Source organism: Carassius gibelio, chromosome A18, assembly GCF_023724105.1.
Source record: "Carassius gibelio isolate Cgi1373 ecotype wild population from Czech Republic chromosome A18, carGib1.2-hapl.c, whole genome shotgun sequence".
Classification (NCBI taxonomy): domain Eukaryota; kingdom Metazoa; phylum Chordata; class Actinopteri; order Cypriniformes; family Cyprinidae; genus Carassius; species Carassius gibelio.
In genome coordinates, this window is record NC_068388.1 from 28874073 (window position 1) to 28901936 (window position 27864).

The 27864-nt window shown below is 40.2% G+C and overlaps 1 protein-coding gene across 3 annotated transcripts in view; it reads right to left on the reverse strand.

Annotated features, from left to right (window-relative positions):
* Nucleotides 1–2209: 2209 nt before the first annotated feature.
* mthfsd (methenyltetrahydrofolate synthetase domain containing) overlaps nucleotides 2210–27864 on the reverse strand; it is a 162246-nt gene continuing 136591 nt past the window's right edge. The window contains exon 7 of one of the 3 annotated variants that reach the window (XM_052531244.1): nucleotides 2210–3196. In XM_052531244.1, coding sequence (XP_052387204.1) covers nucleotides 3026–3196 — 171 coding nt within the window. In that variant the 3' untranslated portion in view covers nucleotides 2210–3025. The remainder of the gene's footprint in view (nucleotides 3197–27864) is intronic. The other 2 variants (XM_052531245.1, XM_052531243.1) reach the window with 2 other exon arrangements.

A 27864-nucleotide genomic window follows, 5' to 3' on the forward strand; every position in this document is an offset into this window, starting at 1 on the left:
GGATTTGTGTGGTGTAGGTGAATCAACAGTGTGCAAAATAGTACACAAAGTTTGCAGTGCTATATGTGAACTGAAAAAGGATTTCATCAAATTCCCAAATGGTGCTGAACAGGCCACCTAACAAGGTCGATTTCTATGTATATGGGAACTTCCCTGGAGTCATTGGTTGTATTGATGGCTGCCACATTCCCATCAAGTGTCCCTCTACAGCAGATGCTGAGGATTTCAGAAATCGTAAAAACTGGTTTTCTATAAATGCACAAGGAGTGTGCACTCCCACTATGCAGTTCTCCAATATTGTTGCACGTTGGAAAGGTTCAACTCATGACTCAAGGATTTTCCACAACTCCTCTTTGTACGGGCCGTTTGAAACAAGACAACACTCTGGAGTTCTAATTGGTGACAGTGGTATGCACAGACAAACTTCTTGTTCACCCCTTATCTCCATCCAGTCAGACCAGAGCAACAGCGCTATAACCAAGTTCACATGCTCACCTAATAGAGCGCATGTTTGGTGTATGGAAGAATTGTTGAACCTAGGAGGTGCTGCATTGTTATTATTGCAACAGCAGTGCTTCATAATTTTAAATAAACTGTGTGGCTGCCCAGACCCTGATATTGAAGATGATGACCAACATGTCCCTATCGCTGAGCTAGCCAATGACAGAAATGGACTTGCTTACAGAGATGCTTTTGCTTTGCAGCACTTCTCATAAATGAGCCTTGATTGATACATAAATGATTGGCATAGACAGGTAAAAAAAAATTCATATTTATTTAACTGAGATTTTGTTCCAAAGACCACTGACACTGCTGCTGCTTCATGTCTCTCTCTTTCATTGACAACTCAAGATGAAGAATTTTCATTTTGACTTAATGTTCTTCTTTTAAATATTGTAATTTACGTTCATGGAACTCTATGGAAAGTTTCTCATGAATGGTCATCCTTTTCCCTCTTGACCTGCTGCCTGGATTAGAGACTGCTGGATGCTGACTAATGCTACCGAAGGAGACTGGATGCTGCCGCATGTTGGTGCTGGCTGCTGCTGGATTCATTTGAGCATCTTGACTGTTCCCTGCGCCCCCCAAGTCCTGTGTCAAGATCAGGTCATCTTTGTATGGAAAAAAAATGTAGCATTACATTCGACTTCAACAATAAAGGTCATTACATAATTTTTGTTACAAGAAATGACTTGCTATTAATTATGTTGGATAGGATAGCATGTTACTGTAAATGAGACATGTCCTATCAAATGAGTCTTTGAAAGATTCCTCACCTGAACTGTCCAAATGGTCACCATCTGGAATACCTTCCAAGGATTGAGGACTTTCAATAATCCCAGCCAACATGTCCCCCAACTCCTCTGTGTCTGGTGGAACTGGAAGTCCCCCACAGGACCTTTACAAGATAATATATACTCTGAAGTAGGAGTTCTATATAATATTGTTTTCTTTTTACATTTAATTAATGAAAACATTTATAGTTGACTGATTTTTAAGAATGGGGCAACAATAAATCTTACCTGAACTTGTTGGAGTGTCCGTTTGGCCTTCTTGTTTTCTGTACCTGAATCATGCTTTTTGTATTCAATTACAGGATAGTTTGATACAATTTGTTTAAAAAGGGTCTTCTCAAATTCACTGAAGTTTTTTTTTTTTTGTGTTTTCTTCGGCCTTTATCCATTTTTTGGTTAACTATAGTGACTCCTGTTCCACACACTCCTTAAGACTAATGAATTACAAATATTCCATACCAGGTTTTTATAGCAACCTCTCCTTAGCCACATGTGCATGCCATTAATCTAATCGGGTTTCCAAAAGAGATCTCACTGGTCCTTGATTACCTTAATCTGAGACTCTATAGTCTAGAACTAGTTAATCCAAATTTAAGCAACATCTCAGAAAGTCTGTTGTTTACTGTGGATTAATTTAATAGAATTAACCTAGTCCTGGTTTATTTTTAGCCCTTAACTGGAAACTGAGCCTTAGAGTATAATGTAGCCTATATATAATGTAAAACTATTTTAACATTTTATAACACACCTCTGCATGATCCCCCGTAATGCTGGTTATATTTACTTAGAAAATTAGGTTGATTATTATATTATTTAATAAAAATATAAATATTAAGACTAATAGCTCCGTTATTGGAAACCGCAGCTTTGCTTAATGGATTCTTACAATTATTCAAATAAGTTTCTACAAAATATTACAGCACACACACAAAAAGGCAGCAGCATTGGCATTTACAAAAAAAAAAAATTGTCTGGGTAATGCAATCTGATGTAAATTTATCATGAGATTTATATTTTAATATATTGTCATTTATATAGTTGTTGTTTATTTGTAGGACAGGCTGTTGCTGGTAGTTTTTACAAAAAAAAAAAAAAAAAAATTATACAATATTACAACATTCATAGACATTAGAGCTGGTATCATAAAATATGCCCATTTATAAACAGCATATCTGAAAAAGAAAAATATAATAATAATAATAATAAACATTATTCTCAGCCATGAGCAGAACAAAAATTTTCATGACGTGTTTTTTTAAAAGGATTTTTATATTTCTTACATGAGAGTTAACCAATTGCAAGCATAAAAGATATTTAGAAATGTTAATTCTTGTTTAGAATGGTGTACAGATGAGAATGCTGGATTAAATACATTCTCCTCTATAGGAGCATGGAGCCTTTTACCAGCCTGTTTGGTATTCTCTCTTTGGTATACTGTTGACACATTCATTGTGTAGGGTGTGACCATTAATGGAGAGCTTTTGAGAAGTGGTGAGATCATGCTCTGCAACAGTGTCATCACAGAATAGCAGGAACGATCTGGGCTTTGTCCCCTTCCAGCTGATTCTCAGAGGAACAGCTTCCTGTTCTCTGAGCAAGCACACTCACTCAGCTCAACTCACACGTAACCCAGTTGGAATGTTACTCAGGGACATAGTGGTGACAGAAGTTTTGGGAAATTTGCACTCAAATCCAGCACACCTGTTATCGTTAGAAGCTAAATATTCACATTACAGCTCAGCATTTGGATGACAATTAGGCTTCCATTTAAGCTCTTTGGATTTCTTCGTTTGATCCTCTTCATCCGGTGTTGTCTTTAAAGCAACATCTTTCCCAGCTTCCTGCTCTAGTGTTCTTAGTTTCTTCAGAATTGGTATTTTCTTCAGTATTTCTGTATGTAACTGAAAGCATTAATAAGTTATTATAATTAAGTTCATCTGAAGAGGTCATCTGAATAGCACTTGATTTTTCTTAAGTTAGTTAAGGTATTTCTCATTGTAAATTGTAAGACCCAACAAAATGTCTCTTATAATGTAATCATGTTTTCCTGAATAGGAAATGAGATGCTGTGTCAGTAACTGTGCCTCATAATGAAGAATCTCATTCCCTATTCAGGGATATAGTTTTACTTGATGCTGAAATGGTAGGTGATGTGATGGGAACCCTATCAAACTTGTGCTTAACATAAAATGATGTCACAAACACTTTAAGAGTGCAGAGGGCTGTGCCTCCAGAGGAAAAAAAATACACTCATAAAAACCTCATCACTCAACAGACTGGTAGTTTACTGGCAGTAAACTAGGTCCAAATACTGTTACCTGTACCAGACTGCAAATATTCTACACTTCAAAGGTAATCGTCACATTAAAAATGGACTCTTCCATCACAGGTACACAAGATCTGAGAACCAAACTCAGGATGGTCATCATGGTGCCACTAACAGATGACAAATGTAGTCTTCCCATACACTAGCCAGGACTGATGGAATCAGATTGACTTGTGGAAAAGTAAAACTAGCATGTCCTCAGCCAAGTATATGAACTAGAGCATCCAGACCAAAAACTGCTGTAGGCAACAGGGAGAACAACAGATTATATTAAGCTGTCTCTCTATTGGCTGTCCATGGGCTAAAATGAATCACTTGCTGATGAGAAAAGCACCTGCTTGAGCACTTGTCCCTTTTTCCCTTGATGCCCAAAGTGCACTTTTGTCAAGGCAATTTCTTTATACATTTTTTATGAAGCACCCTTTTATGAAGTCCTGCCCAATCTAACTATTAGTATAAGTTTAAATAATAATTTCACCATATGATAAAATTATCCACAATGACCTTTCACCTGACGATGTCATTTGGAAAAATCCTTCAGTTTAGACACTTTTGCTGGGGTTGCCAAGATGGCGTCCGATGCAGATGGAGCATTTTGTATTCGTTTTTTTTAATACCCTCTTAAAGGCCGTTTTGCAGGGTTAATTTTTTTAACGATTTTGTGCAATTTGCTTGGCAGTAATAAACATTTAAACGGTTTTCCATTGTATTTTATGTTGTTGGGTATCACAAAGCGGAATATAATACGAAAAAGTAGGTACTATCTTACAGCGGTCTCCCATCCCCCACAATGCATTGCATCACGTCACGTTGGGGAGAGAATTTACCAAAGCCCGCCTTGAGAGCATTGAGAGTGACTAGACAGACGAGTAGTAGACGAGTGTATTCAAATACACTATACACTATAGCGCAGATTATAGATATATATATATATATATATATATATATATATATATATATATATATATATATATATATATATATATATATATATATATATATATAGATAGATAGATAGATAGATAGATAGACAGACAGACAGACAGACAGACAGACATCAACCAACAGCGACCAAAACACACATACTTCCCTACATCCAGCACAAGCTTTCCAACGCAGTTTCCATGGGACGCAACTCACACAAGCACCTGCCAAACACAGCGACAGACACGCAGCTACGTTTGCAACAACAAACCGAAAGAAGAGATAAATGCTTAGAAACGTCCATTTCACGAGTTTACCCTTACATCTAATCTGAAGGCGAATAGTAGGCATATTTTGGCGTGCTGTCCTGGGGGAGTGGTCCGGGCCCGGAGCATAGCCCGAACCCAAATAACTCCCCCTATCCCTAATTTGGGATAAATAGATTAGAAGTGAGGAGTTGCGGTGGAGGAGGGATGCCGAAAAACTGTCGTGGGACAGGAGGTAGGAAGACTGGATATATGCTTATGTGCTAGTTAAGATGATTAGCTAAACGAGATGCACCTGTGCCAAATTGCACATAGCCTGAAAATCATAGCCTGTAAGTCGCTTTGGATAAAAGCGTCTGCTAAATGCATACATTTTAATTTTAATTTTAATATCCATGCAAGTATTCTGGCAGGACCAATTTGTGACCAATAATGGAAATTAGGGACACAAGTCGGTTCTGGGGCATTTGGAGTTATTCACAGATTCTGAAAGTGTAGTCTCCAAGCTTTCCAACGATGTGTAACACATGGAAATGATAATATTTGGAGAAGTTGTGGCCATTTGAGGGTAGGCACTCAAAAAAAGCTCAAAAGGGTGAAAAATTGCCTCTAAACATTGTGCAGTTCTCACCTGTTCTCACCTGCTGGGAGTGACAATAGGGCTCATTTACATCTCATTTAGATAAGCCATACCCCCTTGTAAAGCTGCATGGTTGCATAGCAACGACAGACACAATGGGAAAAATCGGACCGCATACTATTAATAATAAAGGAGAATGATTTAGAGGCTGAAATATGTGAGTTTTATCTTTTTATAAAACCTTTTTTTTTTGTCAAAACTCTATTTGAACTTGTGCAGTGTAGATAATGTTGCAAGACACTCCTTTAAAATCTGGCCATCATTTGTAATGTTATTATTTTAATGTTTATGTAAACAAAAAGTACATATTGATGCTAATTTTATTTGTTATTTGCTGGTTTTCTACATAAAACTTGGTGAATTGATTTCATTGTGTAGCATTAGGACTTTTTGAACAGGATTCTGTGATAACCGATGAGCTATGAGCTAGCTAATAACAATAGGTAGATATGGGAAGGTCTAAACATGGACTAAACATGAGATAACGTGTACGTGTTCTTAGAATGAACACAAAACGACAAACGTTGATGTTTATGGAAACTCACCCCTTAAGAAACAAAAAAGTATTCTTGCAGATCTCGATGCCTCCAATGAAATAAGTCGTTCGGGCACACTTTCTCTTTGTGGGGGTCTTCTTTGTGCATGTAACCATCTCCGAAGTTTGCACTGTGCGTCTGTTTGCCTCTAAATGTCCAATAATTTGCATGTCCTGCCACTCTTTTTCTGCAGCTAAAGAGTCCAGCCGTATGTTGTACATAATGTCTGGAGAAAGCTTCTGGCTACAGGACTGTCTCCCATGCAGAGAGTTCTCTTTTCTCCTCATGTAGCATTTACAGTCAAAGTTACGGATTTTCGGATTTCTCTGTCTTTATCCCCATAATTTATCCCCATCAACACACAGACAATGACACGCCCCTACTGCGTGCTAGAATCTCCAAAAAACAAGCCGATTTCAACCTCAAAATGTACGCTTTTAAATATACCAATCAATACTGCTATCTCAAACACGGAGAGGCTTCTTCGTGATCTCAACTAACAGATTCAGAAAAAAAACGAAAATCACCAATTTTGAAAAAAAACCCCGCTTCTTTCTCATTTAGCTCGAAAGTTGTGCTGCCGACTTGTGTCACTGGTTTCCGTGACCTGTCACATTTATTAAGGGACCTATTTCACCATTCACTGGCTTGATCACTCAAAATTAATCTAAAATGCAATTAATAAAAAAAACAAGATTTTTCTGGCTTATAATCGGAAGCAGCTCATTGGATTTGCTAAAAAAATATTCAAGTGAGCCTCACAGCCTCTACCCTCGTAGACAACCAAATCATCCTTAGTATTGAACTCCTTGTCAGGCGCTGCAAGAGTGCTCCCGGTTGAGCCAACCTTTGCCTTCTCCGTTCAACTATCAGCAAAGCTTACTCGTATGACATTGCGTGTATTAAACTCCTGTCAGATGCTGCAAGAGCTTTCCTGCTTAAGCAATCTTAAATTAAAAAAAAAGAAATAAATAAAAATAAATAAATAAAAACCGGATGCCGGCCATAGCCTCCCGGCCAGATAACCTTACCTTTTCGAGGCTTCTTTCGTTGATGCTAGGAGCTCGAGCTCCCATCGGATGCTGACGAGAGCCTCCCATCCAGACAACCTCACCTTTTCCATTCTGCGGCTAGCAAAGTTTACCTGTTCGTTGCCAGGAGCTCACACTCCTTTCGGACATAGGTGAAAGCCCTACCTTTCGGCTACCTTTCTTGCCATTCTGTCTTACGTACGGAGAGGTTTACCTATCCAATGCATGGAGTCAGGGCTCCCATTGGATGTAGGTGAGAGCCTCCCGGCTAGACAACCTTACCTTTTCCATCTTTTGGCCAGCGAGGCTTAACCGTTCGATGCCGGGAGCTAAGCTACTGTCAGACGAAGGTAAGAGCCTCCCGGCTAGACAACCTTTTCCGTCCTTCAGCCAGAGAGGTTTACCCGTTCAATTCCTGGAGCTAAGCTCCTATCGGACGTCGGACAGAGCCTCCCGGCTAGACAACCTGACCTTTTCCATCCTTTGGCCAGCGAGGCTTACCCGTTTGATGCGAGTGCTCCCATCAGACGCCAGCGAGAGCCTCCTGGCCAGACAACCACTACCATTCCATGTGGTCTAGGTCACAAAACCGATCTAACCCAATAAGCAAGCCGTCTGATGCCGCAAGTACCAAACACACAAACAAATCCTCCTTCCTTCCTTCCTACGGTCGTCGAGGCTTACCCGTCTCATGCTGCGAGTAGCGAACTCCCATAAGATGTCGACGAGAGCCTCATGGCCACACAAACTTACTTTTTCCATCCTATGGTCTGCGAGGCTTGCCCAGTTGTTTCCGGAAACAGGAAGTCCCCGTCGGATGCTGGTGAGAGCCTCCTGGCCACTTAATGTTACCTTTTCTGTCCCCCATCCGGAGAGGCTTACCCGTTTGATGCGTGTGCTCCCTTCGGACGCCAGCAAGAGCCTCCCGGTTAGACAACCTTACCTTTTCCTTTTCTATGGTCAGCGAGGCTTACCCGTTCGATGCGTGTGCTCCCTTCGGACTCTGGCGAGAGCCTCCTGGACAGACAACCTTTACCTTTCCACTCTATGGTCGGCAAGACTTAACCCATTCGATGCGTGTGCTCCCTTCTCTCGGCCACACAACTTACCTTTCCATTTGACGGTAGGCGAGGCTTAACCGTCCGACACTACGAGTCTCGACCTCTCACCAAATTCTACAAAAAAATATAACGCTCTCAGCTATCCTCACATCTTTTAACCCCACCTGGCGAGGCTTACTCGTTCGATGTTCTGAGTTTAATGCCCCATCGGATGCCGCGAGAGTCCTCCCAGTCGGGTTTTCCTTTCCACTCTCCCCGTCCGGCGAGGCTTACCTGTCTGATGCGTGTTATCCCTTCAGACGTCTGGCGTGAGTTCTCCCGGTTGGGTCTATACTTGCTGGCCGCAAGCTAGTCTCATCCATCCGATGCCGTGAGTCGGGATCTCCCTTCGGATGTTGCCAGAGTCCTCCTTGTCGGCCAGCCCAAAGCTTTTTATTTGCCAAACTTAGAGGACCCAGACGTCTGTCATCCTGAGACTCAATCTTCTGTCGAAGGCTTCATGGGCCCTCTCGGTCAGCATTAGGCCCTTCGCCCACTGAATAGCAGGGGCTATCAGCCAGTAGGGCCCGTGCGCCGACACCATGACCTATTCCGGTCGGGCACCACAACCACGCTGCTCCTCCTCATCAGCCGGTAGGGCTCACTGTTCCAACGCCACAAGCTACCGTTGAGCATCGGCTCGAGCCCTACCGGGCCTACTCTTCCAACGCCTAAGTCGCTCCCACCGGAGTATGTAGGCCCTTCCGGCCTGCCAACGAGACAACTTCTCAGAAAATCAATATCAGCCCCCGCCAGTACTCTATGCTATTTTTGGGGGGCTAGGTTCAGGCCATTCCCGAGCTCGGAGCCCATCCCCGGACAGCACGCCAAATACGCATACCATACCTCAGCTAATTATATGTAAGCGTGAACTAGTGAAATGATGTTTTTATTAACAAGATTCAGGAGGAGCGCGGCAGATACTTAGCCTAATCGACACAGGTGGACCATAATCAAGTAATAAATCCCATAGTATAAATATCGCTGACGTACCTCTATCCACTGACGGTTTATCAGCATCCCTCCTCCACCCCATCTCCTCACTTTGAGTTCACTTTATAAATAGAGGGGGAGGGGGGGTACTCTAGGTTCGGGCCATTCCCGAGCTCAGAGCCCTTCCCCAGACAGCACGCCAAATACACATACCATACCTCAGCTAATTATATGTAAGCGTGAACTAGTGAAATGACGGTAAAAAATATACGTGTCATTATTGTACACTGCTGCTCGTAGACTAGCTCCAGTGCTCATTGCTGCGATGATGATAAATGATAGCAACTCACCAGGACACTTCACCAACTCTCCAATCATTCTCCTCGGACCAAAAATATGAAGTGCTGGCACAACTTAATTATAACTACACATGCTTTTTAATGCTTTTGTAAATGTTTTAGTAGTATTTTAAAATAATTTCCTTTTCTGTTTTTCTTTCTTTACTGTTTTTTTTTTTTAGGTATGAAGCTGAGAAGTCTGCACAGGCCCAGGCATAATACCATTTCATCCTGTTCTGTTCAAGTATGTTTGTATTAACACTTTCTATGAAACCCATATTATACATTATAAGGGTATTCTTAAAGCAATATAAGGAATGCATTATAATACAACTTATATGTTGGATCATCTCATGAATATTCATAAGAACAGGTTTAATATATTTACTTATTTGTGGTTATAGCTTTTAAGAGTATGATTATTAATAACAATAAACAAGTTGCATCCACTTTTACGATGGATTATATTTATCTTAGTTATAATGCATTATTATTAGTAGTAATAATAATAATTAAAAAAAAAAATGTATCACTCAAACAACCATAAGATCAGATATCATATCAGATGAATGTGTAATATAACACATTTGCTTTGAACTATTTTTATTGTAATATGTTTGATTATTTTGATGATACCCCTTAGACAGCTGTTGGGTAACTCTGCAACTATATCAACTAGTGATCATTGGAGTATTACAACACTTAATTTTGATGGTCAACCAACAGATAAACTGACATAGGTGTCTTTGAAAGTACGTCAACTTATTCTACCACACTAGATTCTCCATTCTTGAGCATACTAATACTCTAATGAGAGTTAGTTGGGATGTAGTGGCAAAGCTGCTTATAATCGATTGATTAAGGTGACCATCAAAATAAAATGTAACCATATAAAAGATTATTAAGCTCACATAAATTAACATTAGCTCCAAAGGAAACAGTCAAGTAACACTCAACATCTAACCACTCACAAGCTGTAATAAGATACTTTGCATATCTTAAACAATGTCAAGATATGATACAATCCATTATACTGTAAATTAAGTAGATTTAATATGGTGTTCATTGTTTTATAAATAATCATACTCTTATAACCATGATAAATTATATTATGTATTGTATTATGATGTATTATAATTGTTATGATTATTCATGAGTTGATATATTATATGTTTTTTTTATAATGCATTATGCATTCATTATAATGCCTTAAGAGTACCCTTATAATGTATTATAAATATGGGCTTCAAAGAAAGTGTTACCATATTTTTATCCAGTTTTTATCCTGTTTTGTTTTATTTTGTTTTACCCAATAAAAAATGTGATTTAGGGATTCTGAGTTGAAGTCATTTTCTTCACATTTGAAATATTTTAACATGTAATTTAAAATGTATTAAGCACCAATTTTTTAGGTTAATAAAACATTTTAATTTAGAGTTTTATTGCATATTAGCACATTAACTTTATCCAGAGGAATTAATAAAGAAATATAAATGGGGCCCAGTTCTGACCCACTGTGGTCCCACTAAAACCCCATATAAGGGCCATTTGTGGGTCCAGTGTAATCACACATCTGGGCCCCATAAGGGTTTTGTATGTGGCCCACCTTGGCCCCAGTTATAAGAACCCATTTGGGAACCCCTCTAATGAACACCCACATGGGCCCCACTTGGAGCCCACTATGGAACCATCATGGGCCCCTATGAGTTAACACACACGGGGCCCAAGTGGAGCCGATGGACAAAAATGTACGGGTCCCATTTGGGTTGCCCATGCAGGGCCCAACTGATAGCCCACCAAAAACCCATATGGGGCCCACATGGAAATGTTGGCTGGGATGTGATGCTCCATTTCTGCATCTGCGTGCGCGCGCTCGCTCGCTTTCACCTCATGTTTGCGACTGACAACAAATGATCAGAACTGATGGACAACTTTGTTCAAGAAAAGACAACAGTATTCCGGCACCGAGATAAAGAAAAGAAAAAAGCCCAACATGAGGCCCGTGCATCACTTTTAGGTAGACTACTTTTATAATCCTGTTAAAACTTTTTTGGGATTTTGATAACATTAAATTAATAATGTGTTTTAATGTCATCTGCCTTAATATCATCTTACAGTTTAAATGTTCCGTTTAATTAAATTCAAATATCCACTTAATCTTTCATTTTCACAACCCTTACAAAAATTAATCCTTGTTTTAAGTAACATTTTCTTGTGTGCAATTTCGAGTGCTTGAGACTATAAAATGAATCAGACAGCTGTATTAGTAAAATCATAGCCATAGGCAACTGTCTAGGTACAATTGTAATTTGTAAATAATAACATTGAATTACAATTTAGTTATTTACTTTATTTTATTAAAGTTCTATTTTGACCACTACAGTAGGTGTTTTTTTGTTTTGTTTGTGTGTGTGTGTGTGTTTGTTTTTTTAACTTCCATAATAATTTGGGGAGGGGGTTAAAAAAAATCTGCATAGGGCGCCCATTGGCCAGCAGAGGCCCTGCATACATTAACATCCCCACATCCTGCACTTATTCACAAAAGTAATTATTATTATTATTATTATTATTTGCATTAAAGCCCTACTGGTTATTTAAATGTTTTATTTGTGTGCTGTTCTGACGTGCGTTTTTTTTTTTTTTTTTTTTTTTGAGCATACTCAAAACAGCGCCTGATTACTGAACTGAAAGTTATGTTTTGTGTTAATACATAAAACACAAGGTTTATGTATAGCCTCAGTTGGTTTGGTCTAAAATGAAAGTAAACAACTGAAATTAACAGATGCATGTCTGTATATTAGATATCTGCAGGTCTTAGGGACATTACTGAACATGCTGCCACTGTAATTAAAGGGATAGTTCACTCTAAAATGTAATTTCTGTCATTGTATATTCACTGACATGCTGTCCCAAACCTACAGTATAATTATTTCTTGTGCTGCACACAAAAGAAGATATTTTTAAGAAGCTGATAACCAAACAGTTGCTGGTCCACAATAACTTTGATAGTGGGGTGGGGGGAGGGGGGTTCTCTGGAACTCACTGTGAACCAGCAACTGTTTGGTTTTCCACCTTCAACATAATGTTTATTTTTAGGAAAAGAAGAACATTTATTCAGGTTTAAAACTATTTTTGAGTCAGTACATGAAGGTATAAAAAACAAAACACTAACCTACTTTAATTTTTGGGTGAATTATTCCTTTAATGTTAATAAAACGCCCAAAACAAAGAGAAAAAAAAAAAAAATCACTCAGTACTCTTGACTGAAATACTTTAAAACTGTTGCTTTAATAGTCTTTACTGTATAGTTTTATTTTACTTGTTCATTACATTTTTTGAACGCTTCTGCTAAATACCATTGTACCTAAAAATAAAACCGTTTATTTTTATATGTGTTATGTGTACAGTATTTGTTATGTGTATCTGTGTTCTATTTTTATTTTTTTTATAACGAAGATAAAATAATGACAAAGATTTTAATCTTTTCCCACTTTGGCCTAAATATCCACCATACTTTTTAATATTTTGTTATCTTAATTTAACAAGGTTTGTCTTTTTTATAGGGATATTAGTTTGGCTGTAATGCTCAAACAGCTTGCAAAATAGCAAAACCAACATGACAAACAATCATGATAAAATCATGATTTAAAAAATAAATAAATAAATAATAATAATTTGCCATATCGCCCACCCGAACAAACCAATACACCATACCCCCCCCCCCCCCCCTCAGCAAATAAATAAACAGAACGAAAATACAAATTTAACAGGGCCCACTGATACAACCTGCACCTGGCAGAAAACCACAGCTATGGCCCAAATTAATGTTTCAAATTAATTTTAATAGTTTTTTTTTTTCCGTTTCATTTTCTGCCTCTTGTTTTTTAAAATGCAAAAACGCATTCTCTGTGAATAGCCGTCCAGCTCACGTGTGCATTATACAGGTATTTCCCTAAACAACTAAAGGTCAGATTTCCTGGCACAGAATGAGAGCTTATTTGTGAAGGTCAAAGCATACTTCTGCTGTCTGTATTACGTAATTTTCATTATCGGGAGGATCGGGGACAGCCTCGCACAGATGTATGCAGATATGCCTACTTGACTTGCGTCTCAACGTTCTGCTGTACCCGCACAATCACAGCAGTCTCAAAAAAATAATTTCCTGCGACAGTCCGCAGCCCTCCTGATGAGGAAAATAGGTACGCGGACAGGGACAGTCGAAGTTTTTCAGTTACTGTTTTTATTTTCATTTAATTTTATTAATTTTGATTCTTTTTGTTAACCAACAATTTTAGTTTTAGTTTCAGTTTTAATTTACGAAAAATTACCTTGATTAAACCTATCAAAAATATATATTCAGTACTGTAGCTATATAAAAACGATAAAGGCTTAGTCAGAAAATGTTGAGGTTTTAACTGTTGGTTTTAAACCTTTAGATCAAATGCTGTTGTCATTTAATGCATTTATATTTTTGCATACGGAGCCTGTTTAGGAATTAATCATTCATTTTTGGTAAACAAAAATACAAATTTATCGTCACACAGGGGCGTAAATACAATCATAAAGTCAAAACTTTATTGGCTGTATTTTATAATATTTGCTAAATGTTTGGTTACATATTAATTAAAGAGAACATTAATTAGGTAAAGCCATACACAAATTCAAGGGAGATATATTTAACAAAATTAAATAAAAAATATCCCTAAACCAGTTATAATACTATTTTATTATAGTTTAATAATAATAATAATAATAATAATAATAACAACAATAATAATAATGTACAAATATTAAATAAAAAGACACAATCTGTTACTGAATTTACAAGCCTGTGGGATGGTTAAAATTTTGTATCCATCCCTGAAAATCACAGGCTTCTATGGTCACGAAGGCTTGTTTAGGCATGGCCACAAGAAATGGATGTTGTTTTCTCAACGTAGGATCTCGAGGCTATGACTCCACATTGAGTGGCCACAACACAAGGATGTCTTTATCTCGACATAATAATCTTGTGGCCATGACATATCACATTCCAGGTGGTTGTCCTGCATCTTCAATAAACAAGCTAGAGGTAGTCCGAAATGCAGCAGGTAGAGTCCTTACCAGGTCAAGAAAATATGATCATATTACCCCAATTTTACAGTCTCTGCACTGGCTACCTATTAAGTTCCGTATCATTTACAATTTATTATTACTTGCCTGTAAGGCCCTAAATGGCCCATCAAGCTCTCTTAGGTCACATATGTGGACTTGTTTAGTTCCTAGGATAGCAAACTCCACTAAAGGAGGTAGAGCTTTTTCGCATTTATCTCCCAAACTCTTGAATAGCCTTCCTGATGATATTTGGGGTTCAATACACTCTCTCAGTTTAAATCTAGATTGAAAACACAACTATTTCATTCAGCATTCGAATAATGCATCTCATAATTTGTGACTGCAGTTGTATCTGATTAAAATCACATTATTATTCTTTAGCTTAGGTTAAACTAATTAATTTTACTTGGTTGGAAGTCACCTTTATCTATATAGCGAACAAAAAAAAAAAAAAAACGGGATCAGCAGTGATGCTAATTATGTCTCTATTTGTTTCTCTGTTTTGCCATGGGTTAACTAGGATTTACACAAGCTACAGTCTGGATCAAGAACCCCTGAGAGGACCTCAGATGACACTAACCCTAAAACAACATGCAAAACTAACAATATTGCAAAAGTGTGATTGCATCATATTATAATTGCTGTTAATAGTGTTGTTCGTCATCTGTTTGACTACGTATTGTATTAATTTTTCAGAAAATTTCTGTCATACACACATAAACTGACATTCAACACTGATAAGCTACTACTAAATATTGTAGAAACTTCATTTTCTGTAAAGTTACTTTGCAGTGATTTGTATCGTAAAAAGCACTATACAAATAAACTTGAATTGAATTCCAGCGAGTTAATTTGATGTCAACACAACATTTTATCACGTTCTCATTAATTCACAGTGTTGAAAATATTTATTCTACCCCCAGCTGATTTTGTAAGTTTGCCCACTTAGAAAGAAATGAAGGGTCTGTAATTTTTATGGTAGGTTTATTTTAACATAGAGACATGGTTAGAAATCTATTTGCATTTCAGTGAGTAAAAAAAAAAAAGTATTTGATCCGCAAGAAAAACATGACTTAGTACTTCGTGTAGAAACCCCTGTTGGCAAGCACAGAGGTAAGATGTATTTTGTAGTTGGTCACCATGTTTGCACACATCTCAGGAGGATTTTGATCCACCCCTCTTTACACTTCTTTGCTGTTGTTTGGCAACTTGAAGTTTCAGCTCTTTCCACATTTTCTATAGGACTGATGTTTGGAGACTGGCTAGGCTACTCCATGACCTTAAAGGGTTAGTTCACTCAAAAATGAAAATGATGTCTTTAATGACTCACCCTCATGTCGTTCCAAACCCGTTAGACCTCTGTTCATCTTCAAGACACAGTTAAAGATTTTAGATGTAGTCTGAGAGCTTTCGGTCCCTCCATTGAAAATATATGTACAGTATACTGTCCATGTCCAGAAATGCAACCGGTTCTTGATTCGAGAATGAGTCAATCTTTCGCTCGTTAGCTTGCTTGGCTCGATGTTCATCTTCAGTATTGGTTTTATTTTGACTCAAAGGGAATGTCAGCCACGTTAAAAAAGTTAACAGCTTAAGTAATTTGTGGATTAATGCTTATTGGAGATGGTAACCGTTTCAAACAAATTAATTCACACCATATTTCATATATTATCGATCAATCTTAACAGATTAATTCTGATCGTTCACTTTTATTTTATATCCGTGAGTGATGTACAAAGATGTACAGAGATGTACAGAGTGCAAAGCGTTTACACTCGTTAGCTTGTCATTAGTGTTTTCATTCGAACCTATCGCTGTTTTCTTTTCTCCTCTCCTCTCTCTCGCTCCAGTTTTTCCAAGTTCATCAAACAACGGCAGTAAGAATATTTCATCAAGCACGGTGAGTAATGGCTTCTCCTGCTATTGTCATTTGCACCTCTTGCCACATGTACAGTATTGTTCAAAATAATAGCAGTACAATGTGACTAACCAGAATAATCAAGGTTTTTAGTATATTTTTTATTGCTACGTGGCAAACAAGTTACCAGTAGGTTCAGTAGATTGTCAGAAAACAAACAAGACCCAGCATTCATGATATGCACGCTCTTCATGATATGATAAATGATCACATATGATAAATGCAGGGAAATAGTTAGGCTGACAGAGAAGATTTCAGAATTAGAGTCACGCATCCAAACTTTAATTGAGGACAGTAAGAATGTTAGGACTCTAGATATGGCTTTGGATGAGTCTACCTCAGGGATTCCTGTACATTGTCTGGTTCCGGCAACAGAGCCCCTGCAGCAGGGCAACTGGGTGACAGGGAGGCAGCATAGTTGTGGGTCAAAACACTGCTCTTCTGTTCCAATCAAAACATTAAACAGGTTCTCCCCACTCAGTGATGCACCCACTGAGAATCCTGATGAAAGTGCTCTAGTTATTGGTGATTCTATTGTACGGAACGTGAATATAGAGACACCAGCCACCATAGTCAAATGTTTATCGGGAGCCAGAGCGCCTGACATCTTGGCAAATTTAAAAGTACTGGCTCATGCTAAACGTAAATACAGTAAGATTGTTATTCATGCCGGCGCTAATGAAGTTCGACTTCGCCAGTTGGAGATCACTAAAAATAACATTAAAGAGGTGTGTGAACTTGCAAGCAAGATGTCAGACACTGTAATATGCTCTGGTCCCCTCCCTGCTTACAGTGTTGACGAGATGCATAGCAGATTGTCATCACTCAATGGCTGGATGTCTAAGTGGTGCCCACAGATTAACATAGGTTTCATAGACAATTTAAAAGTGCTCGCTAATGCTAAACGTAAATACAGTAAGATTGTTATTCATGCCGGCGCTAATGATGTTCGACTTCGCCAGTTGGAGATCACTAAAAATAACATTAAAGAGGTGTGTGAACTTGCAAGCACGATGTCAGACACTGTAATATGCTCTGGTCCCCTCCCTGCTTACAGTGTTGACAAGATGCATAGCAGATTGTCATCACTAAATGACTGGATGTCTAAGTGGTGCCCACAGAATAACATAGGTTTCATAGACAATTGGACAAGCTTTTTGGGGCAGACCTGACCTGTTGAAAGAGATGGTCTTCATCCCTCCTGGGGTGGCGCCACTCTTCTCTCTAGAAATATGGCAAATAGTCTTAGTGTTTATACTTGACTAACTGGGGCCCAGGTCAGGAAGCAAACAGACTGGCTAAACCAACCGTCTGCTAGCTGCCTCACGTCACAGGTGTCAGCTAATTCTCAGCACATAGAGACTCTTTCACCTAGATATCACACTATAGAGACTGTGTCTGTTCTCCGAACTAGAAAATACAAAAAAACATCCAAACCAAGTTAAGATTAACAATTTAATTGAGGTTCAACAAATAAAAAACAGATGCAATATGGATAAACAAATGATAAAGCTTGTCTTATTGAATATCAGATCTCTTTCTACGAAAACACTTTTTGTAAATAATATGATCACTGATCATAATATAGATGTGCTCTGTTTGACAGGAACCTGGCTAAAACCTGATGATTACATTATTTTAAATGAGTCCACCCCCCAAGATTACTGTTATAAACATGAGCCGCGTCTAAAAGGCAAATGGGGAGGTGTTGCTTCAATTTATAACAACGTTTTCAGGATTTTTCAGAGGGAAGGCTTCAAGTATAACTCGTCTGAAGTAATGGTGATTCATATAACATTATCCAGAGAAACAAATGTTAATGATAAATCCCCTGTTATGTTTGTACTGGCTACTGTATACAGGCCACCAGGGCACCATACAGACTTTATTAAAGTTAAAAAGTTTGGTGATTTTACATCCGAGTAAGTTCTGGCTGCAGATAAAGTTTTAATAGTTGGTGATTTTAATATCCATGTTGATAATGAAAAAGATGTATTGGGATCAGCATTTATAGACATTCTGAACTCTATAGGGGTTAGACAACACGTTTCAGGACCTACTCATTGTCGAAATCATACTCTAGATTTAATATTGTCACATGGAATTGATGTTGATAGTGTTGAAATTATGCAGCCAAGTGATGATATCTCAGATCATTATTTAGTTTTGTGCAAACTTCAAATAGCCAAAATTTTAAATTCTACTTTATGTTACAAGTATGGTAGAGCCATCACTTCTACCACAAAAGACTGCTTTTTAAGTTATCTTCCTGATGTATCCAAATTTCTTAGCATATCCAAAACCTCAGAACAACTTGATAATGTAACAAAAACTATGGACTCTCTCTTTTCTAGCACTTTAAGTACAGTTGCTCCTTTACGCTTAAGGAAGGTTAAGGAAAACAGTTTGACACCATGGTATAATGAGCATACTCGCACCCTAAAGAGAGCAGCCTGAAAAATTGAGCGCAGCTGGAGGAAAACAAAACTAGAGGTATTTCGTATTGCTTGGCGAGAAAGTAACCTATCCTACAGAAAAGCATTAAAAACTGCTAGATCTGATTACTTTTCTTCTCTTTTAGAAGAAAACAAACATAACCCCAGGTATTCATTCAATACTAAATTAATTGCTAAATTAACAAAAAATAAAGCCTCAACAAGTGTTGACATTTCCCAACACCACAGCAGTAATGTGTAACAACGAGTTTTACATAGTAATTAACTCAAATGATAAATAGGGAATTTGAATAATTAATCAGGAATATGATTAATATATATCTCAGATGACAGTTACATTTAATTTTATTGATTATGAAAAATAGCTCAATTGTCTATACCAATAACTAATTACAGGGCACTGTAACTTACTCATTAATATGTCAATATTCCATTCTTCATATCAATTATTGTGATATCTCTTACTGAAATTACTGTAAATCAAACAGTGGTTTGTCCAGCAAACCAGATTGACCTATCAATTTTCAATAAAGTTATCACTCCTTATAATTCAAGGAAAAATATTCTCTGGCCATGAAAACATTATCCTATCCTTATGATAAATTTAGTTTCTAAATTTAAAGCTTGTAGCTAAAGATCAGACCTTTCAGTGACTCGTAATGTGAGTGGGGTGGAGTCCAAGCCAATCATGAATATAGGGTTTTTAATAATTCAACTAGTGATACATCGAAACTACAAATCACACAGAGTAAATATGCGTACGGCAATACAGACAGTAACCTTTATACAAGACATAACGGAATCCAAATAAAAGAGAGAGAGAGAGAGAGAGAGAGAGAGAAAGAGAGCGAGCGAGCGAGCGAGCGAGAGAGATAGAGAGAGAGAGAGAAAATGGAGAAAGCGAGAGAGATCACAGAATGAGCTTAGGTATGAAAATCAAACGAAAGCTTCCAAAGGAGCCATGAAAATGGCTTTCCTTTCCTCTGTCCCTGTGCTGAGGGGGACGGCGAAATGAGCGCGGCCCAAGGCCGCGCCGAGGGTCTTTCAAAAGCATGACGATTAAAAAAACACCAAACAGTATATATATATATATATATATATGATCAAAACATGAAGTTACATTTAAATGCAGAATTACATACGTTTAAAGATTTGATTAACACATGATAACACTGCAGATAGTCCCAATTTATATGGGAAACATCTAATGTACCAAAAAGAAATGCGTAATACATTTAGAAAACATAAAAACAAAAAGGTAATGGTTTAGAATGCATTGGGAAAAGAAACCAGTGATTTGGCTTCTCTCCTGTCCTGTTGTCCAGGGTGGTCGTAAAGTTTTACGACCTGCAGGGGTGGGGGTTGCAGAAACATGGCTCTCTTTGAGAAAGTTAAAGTGAGGAGAGACATTTCCTAAAGTATAAGCTAGCAACTTATACTCTTCAGTGGCTGGCGCCAGGCTGAATTTAACCCATGAATCGATGACCTGCATTTGTGTTACATCTCCCCCTTTACGTCAGATGAAGTCCCTGTGTGGACATCATTGGACGACAATCATCAGGATGGGCAGATGCAGGTGAATCGTGATGGTCATGTAGCAGGTGGGTCCTGAAGCTGAAGATTCAGCTTGATGAGGTTCGGTGTTGTCTTTGACTTGGCACCCCCTTTCCGGGGATTCCATCGGAGACCTCCAGCCACAGTTGTCGTGAGTTTGACTGTAGAGGTTTGCATCTCGTTGAGTATCCTGTATAGGATGAAGGTCACTGTTACGGCCTAAGCCTTCTGAGTGTTGAATCTGTATTTGTTTGTTCGTTTGTGATCTAATTAGTCTTTTCTCTTCTGAGTGTTAGGCTCCGCCCCTTCACACCTGTGTCCTGTTTCTCTGATGGCTCAACTAGAGTATATAAGAGAAGGGTGAACCAGAATGAAGCAGGCAGCAGTGAATTCCATTCACCGGTGAATGTTGTGTGCATCATGATGTCCAGCCTCCGAAGAAAGCTGTGTTCTATTTGATGTTTATTTGGTTTGATCTATTTGTCAGTGTCTGTTGAGTATATTCTTTGACTTGGGTATAGTTTAATTGTTATTGTTACATGTGGAGAGTTGAGGTGAATGAGAGATGTGAGATTGAGTGATCATTTATTAGTCCAAAAATAAATGGTTAAATTGCTGTTGGCCTCATGTCTCCTCTTATGTTGTGGACCCCTTTCTCAACGAGCATTTTATAACAGGGGTTCGTAACATAAATGGGGGCTCGTCCAGGATCTTGTCCTGATTTTTCTTTTAAGGTTGATTGATCCTGAATTGGATTCTGTGGAGCAGATTGGGGGTGATCCTACGTATTCTCCGGTTAGAAAGAGTGAGCCAGCAGGGCTGTGTCTAGCGCCAGTCCTGACGACGGTTTGCTGTTTATTGTTTTCTTTATTATTTTAGTTTGTTGTTTTTGGAGGTATTCCGGGGGAGAGAGTAATCTCTTAATCGGTACCCTCTGAAGACTAGTTAGGTTATAGTTAGCTTGATGGTTAGGTAAGTAGGACCGGAGTGCGTTGGTGTATTCCTTATTGCTTATACATTGGGTTTTCTTTTGTCTTCTTGTAAAGATGGCAACCTTTGAGTTGAGTCAATTTATAGATCAACCTAGTGTTGAAGTATTAGTGTTGAAGTATTTGTCGGAAAAATGATTTGTTTCTCATTGCTTAACATTATGAGATTTCTATCTCTAGAACACTGCGTAAAGAAGCGTTAAAAGCTTGTTTGGTGGCTAGTTTGACTAATAAGGGGGTATTTCCTTCTATGGAAACTGTTCCTGTTGCAGCAGCGGAGTTGGCGGCACCGGCTGCAGGAAGTCCTCCCTTACGTGTGTTGACTGGTGATCCAGTCACTCCATTGATTGAGGTTGGTGCGGAGGTAGGTCCGTCGTCTTCAATGCCTAAATTTGAACCTCTTTCACTTTCTACACAGTCGTCACCGGTAGTTAGTTCAGATTCACGTTTAAAGTTACGTTTAGCACGGTTACAATGGGAGACTCAGGATAGAGCTCAGGCGAGACAAGATGATTTGAAGCGTCAGATCGAGATGTATCGAATTGATGCAGATACAAAAGTGCGACTGCGGGAGTTGGAGTTGCAGGCTGTAGCAGAGGTACCTAAAAAATCTACTTTTAAAACATCTAGTTTGAAGGGTAATTCTGAGACCCCAGCAGGTCCATCAAATTCGAGTATTAGTTCTGTCTCGACTGATACCGCATCGGAACTCAACTCATTTTGATGTTGTTAAAAATATCTCTATTGTTCCACCCTTCTGTGAGAAGGAAGTTGAAGCATATTTTCAAGCTTTTGAACGAGTTGCAGTTGCTTTAAGATGGCCAAACGAAGTTTGGGCACTAATGTTACAATGTAAACTATCGGGTAAGGCGCAAGAGGTGTGTGCATCTCTCTCGTTAAAGGAAAGCGTACAGTACGATGCCGTGAAAACCGCAATTCTACGGGCATATGAATTGGTGCCTGAGCATTATCGACAGCGATTTCGTACCACAAAGAAGGCAGTGTCTCAAACGTATGTCGAGTTTGTTCGTGAAAAGGGAATTTTATTTGATCGGTGGATAAAAGCGTGCAAGGTAACTGACTATAATTCTTTGCGAGAACTTTTGCTGATTGAAGAATTTAAAAACTGCGTTCCAGAACGTACTGCATTGTACTAAAATGAACAAAAAGTCAGCACCGTACAACAAGCTGCTGTGTTAGCTGACGAGTTAGCATAACAGTCACGCCAAGAGTCAGGGCGGGACCAATGATGGTGGAGATGCACCGTGCAGTGTCGGCAGCAGTCCAGGCTCGGACCGCAGATGACGGGTTCAGAGCGGGCTGTCGAGGCCGTGCTTGGAGGGCTGTGTCGACAGGAGTAATGTCAATGTGTTGGGCGGTACCTTTCAGTACTTGGTCAAGCAGGTTGGCACGGGTGGCGGTGTCATGCTGGTCGTAGGTCAGCGTAGCTGAGCGCACAGGAGTGTTGACGAGCCATCTGTTACCCACAATCTCTGCTTGCGTTTCTGTGACTTGTGTACGAGGCTTGGCTTCGGCAGGGCAGCGCGTATCGCTGACCCAGGGTTGCAGCTCGCAGATTCCTTCAGAGTTGTGTCTGAGGAAGGGTTTGCTAAGGCAGAGATAATGAATGTCTTTGGACAAAGCACACATGTGCATGTTTGGGGCCAGGTACAGCTCTGTGTCGCTGTCATGGTAGGCCACCACATTTGGAATGTGTGTTTTGGTGTGGCTGTTGCTTTTCCACATCCTGACACTGACAATGTCTTTAGGTCTGTAGACTTGGCTTGGGTTGGTTCAGGAGCACGTTCACTTCTCTCTGTTTGGGGTTGACGTGCCGTAGGAAGGCGCTATCCAGAGAGTTGGCCAGGTGTATTTGTAGCAGGTCAGCTGGCATGGTGATGGCGTAAGACAGCACAGTTAACAAAAGGCTTAAGGGTGTCATGTATGGTGGGGTTTTACTCGTGGTTAGGCTGTCATTGGAGGAGCTAACCTCCCACAGCATGTCTGTTGTTAACGCTGTAAACAGCTGAGTCTGGGTAAAGTCCTTCTGGAAGACAGTAAACAGTGGTTTCAAGGAGTTTACGGTCTGGTTCGCTGCATTGACACTGGACATAATGTTAAACATTCTGGCGGCAGCAGCGGCTCTAAGCAAAGCTCCCGGGAACTGTTTGGAGCGGTGGTGGTGTCCACTTAACTCCATTTGTGTAACAGTCACTTTCTCATGTTGGCTGAACATGTGTTTGACATCGGCCTCAGTGTGAGTGAGGGAGTCCTCTCTCCATCGGAACCTTGTACATCTGTATTCAGTTACAGTCCTGGGGTAGTGTGCCCTGTCATCGGTGGTCAGGAGTCTCAGCGGTTTTCGCGGTGGCAGCTGTCCTCTCTTTGGCTGACAGCACGGGCACGGCAAACCACAGCAGCATCCTGGTACAGATAATAGGGAGAGAGAGAGAGAAAGGGGAGAAAGAAACAAACCAGGGCTGTCTTTGGTTGGACAGGGCAGCCTCTTTGCTTAGTGGGCGGCGACTGGGTTTAGCTCGTCCTCGCCCATGTTTTGCCACATCTTGCTGCTGGCATGACGCTTGCCTCAGTGTTTTGTCAGTGGCTCTGGTGCTGCGTGGTTGTCAGTGAGTGTAGACTGGTTGCCAGGGTGGATGGAGGGGTCTGAGAGGTGGTAAAGCAAAGTCATTATCGAGGTTTCAGAAGCCCGCATGTCCGCTATGTTGGTCTGTGTAGACAACGGAGCCAGCGTAAGCGATTCTGATGTAGGCAGTTTAGCAAGTAAAGTTCTTATGCTGTGTGTAATCATTTCAACCTTGAATGTGGGTGGGTGGGTTGGGAGTGACCACAGAATGTTGTTTGGTGTGCCAGTTTTGGCAAGTGTGTCAGTGTGATCTTTAAAGTCCTTGTCTAGACATGGTAGCTTCGAGTGTCCTTTTACCTTCTTCCAGTACACGATCACATTGTGTGTTTTTGTGATGTTATCACATTGCTGGAACAGGTGTTGGTGTTTGACATGCTTGTTGTTTGCAAGTGTGAGTCCGAGTTCCACACATTCAGGTGAGGATTGGAAGAAACCCAGCATGTGTTGTAAAGTTTGACCACATTGCAGGTTGAGCCGAACAGCGACCCCTTTGGTGTAAGCTGGTACCACCGTACCCTGTTTGTTGACTAAGGTACAGAGGCATGAACATGAGCTTGTCGTTAGGGCGTTGTACTCATGGCTAGCTGCTGGGGTTCCCGTGACCTCTGTGACCTGACCGGCTGGTTCTGTGGGAGTTTCCGTGACCTCTGTGACCTGACAGTCTGGCTCTAGCAACCTGTGTGGCTGGAGAGAAAGAGGTTCTCGCACTTGAGCAAAGTCTTTTAGCTGTTTGAAGTTCAGAAAAGGGTCAAAGTGTTCTAGCAGGTCTTTGTCAATGAGAGATGTAAGAGTGTTCATTGGTGGGGCATACATGGGATGTATTAGACTCATCGGAACGATTGTCAGGTGAATGGAAACAACCTGTTCAAACTGGATGTCATTCTGTCTGTACACCTGTACATTCAGTTCATAAGTTTGAGGTGTAAGAGTTCGATCTTGTCTCTTAGCTTCAAATTGGAGTCTTTTGAAAAGGTGAGATGAGATCACCATCAGGTTTGATCCTGTGTCGATCAGGTCTTCCCTGTTGACTCCTTTTCGGGCCCACCCCCTTTTTGACAAGGCTGCCCAGGAATGTTGGCATCAGGGCAGGTGTGACGATCGGTGGGTGGTGAGGACCTTGTGTAGCTCGCTGCGAAGGCAGGTAGTCAAAACAGCATTTTCTGGTACCTTGTGTTTGTGGTACCTGGTGTGAGGACCTGTGCTGTCTCGTTCAGGGTGTGCAGCTGTTGGCTGTGGAGCTTGGGTGTTGTTGTCACTTTGTGCTGTGACAGTTAGCTCTGTGGTCTGTAGATGACGGGCAGTGTTCTGGGTGCTTGGCTCATCTTCCTTGTGAGTTTTCATGTGAAGAAGATCTTTCAGCACCCTCAGGATCTCTGCTGTCTCAGACGTGGCTGCATTGTGTTTTTCTCATGTGGGCTCAGGGTTAACTCCAAGCAGTGCTCAGAGACAGAGACTTTGGGGTTTTTCACAGTCTTTTCACAAATAGTCTTTTGCTTGGTGCAAGCTTTGTGGGCTAAGTTCCGTAACTCTTGTGTAGTCCTGTTACGTGGACACGCTGGGACTCTGAGATGAAAACTCCAACTGGCATGTAGGTTTAGGAGGAACAGAGTTTTTAAGTTGACATCCTGTTCCATACCTGGTTCGTTGCATGCTCGGAAGTAGGCTTTTCATAGCTGACTACAGAAATTCTGTGGGTTTTCAAATCGGCCCTGTTTGAGGTCCATAGCAATAAGGAGCCCATGGTCTGAGTTTGGATCAGAGAATTCAAGAATCAAAGTCTGTAGCAGTTGCTGGTAGTACACTTTGACAGTCTCTGGTTGACGATCCAGAAAACAATGCACATCACGGCTGGACGTGATTTTTAACAGGTACAATGTGTTCACCTCTGTCACGTTGGCGACAGTTTGCAAATGAAAGTCAATGGCTTGTAAAGAAGCATGAACGTCATGTCCTCCTGCAGGATCTGGATTGAATGTAGAAATGCTTCTGGCTAGCTTGTGAAGTTCTCTGTGAGCAGTGCAGGGTTTGGTGACATGCGTTCTCTGGAAGGGTTCTCTCCCCTCCGTTGTTGACAGATGTTCTTCTAAGCTGGCTGGTGATTTCTTGAGCTGTGAGCTTACACCCCCTTTTTCAGCTCTGGGTTCTTGGCTGAAAGGGTTGGAGTGGCGGGCCGGGAGAAGCTTTGTGGTGTGCGTTTCTCCGATCCAGCCACTCTGTAATCTGTGAGATTGTCTCAGTTCTGTGTGAACAGTGTCACGTTCATCTTGGAGCTTGTCTCTCTGCAGAATAAGCTTGTTGAATTTAGCTCGGGCCGCTTGCAAGTGTGTTTTGCAGGCCCAGGTTTTATAGTCTCTTTCTTTCAGTTCAGTCTCTGCTCTTTTTAGGAGAGCGTCACCTGGCTGGAGTTTTTTGTTGAGTTCTTTTCTGGCTTCTCTCTCCAGCTGTTCTCTTTGATCTGTGTCAAGGCGAAGATCTTGCGAAGATCTATGTCGTCCTCTTTCTCGCGCTGGTTCTGGGTCTCGAGGAGGAGCTGATCAAGATGACTCTGGGTTGGGGCCTGGTCCTGCCAGGCCTCCTCCGCGATGTTGCTCCGTTCACTGAGCCGTGCCTGGGCGACGAGAATGTGAACTAGGCTTCCGAAGATCCTGGCGAGTTCTTTGTAGTAGTCGCTTTGGTTTGGATCGCGTGCCATCAGTTCATCTAGCTCGGTGTCTAGTTGCTCTGGGTGCTGCAGGTTACTGGCGTCTTTGGGCAGGAAGGGGGTCGTCACTGCTTTAACCATGTCGAGAGGTGGCCCCTGTGGACTGCTGGACTGGATGCCTGGAACATCCTGACTCTCTGTCGCTGAGAGAAGCACAGCACACACACACAAAAAGACCAATTCAAGTTCGTTCTACGTTTAACGAGCTATATTCATACGGGCTGTGCCGTTTATGAGAATATTGGGGCTAACTGATGCAAACAGTCAGACAGTTAAGTAGCCAATTAACTTGGGTCAATGAAGGACCTGAAATGGAGATTTGACAGGCAGTAGCCTAGCGGGTCGTGTGATGACACCGGCTGCTGGTTGGCTCTACAATTTAACTTTGTGTTGGTGGCTCACAAGTTACTGTCTCTATGTGAAATGAAAGAAACAAATCACAACAGAACAGGGGATAGAAAAAGATCAAAGTGAAACACAACACTTGAAATGAGACAACAACAATAGAAACACAATGTGTTAGTGAGAATAAGGAGGCCTAAGCCTACTGCTAGGTTTTAAGATAGGGCCAACAGGTGAGTGGGCTATCTGGAGTACTGCTTCTCTGTCTTTAACCTGCTGAGCAGAAAACTTAATTCAAATTAAAAATTAAAAACTGGTTTAAATCAACATTTAAAATAAGCATGTAAGAATTAAAAGGAAAATCGGAATAATATCCTAAAATAACCCATGATAGCTTGTTAGTTATCATTAATAATGTAAGGGAAACAGGTCAATTTAGCTCAAAGGGAATCATTTAAGATTTTAAAGGGAATTTGAACAGAATCACTGTTTCACGGCTGTTCACGGAGACACGCCTGCGGTTCAGTGAACGAGCCGTTTAACATCAAATCTGCGCTAGATACTAATATCCAAACTATAGTGAAAACACTATCAATTAGCATAGTAACAAGATCGGCAGTTTAAGACATTAACTTGTAAGCACAAAACACAAGATACGTCTCTTTTCAATATGAATAAGGCTTTATTAGATAAATCTAAGACATATAAACTAATCTAACACATAAACGCACGCACTCACACATTCGCACAAGTTGCAGGAAGATCGAAAGTTAGGAA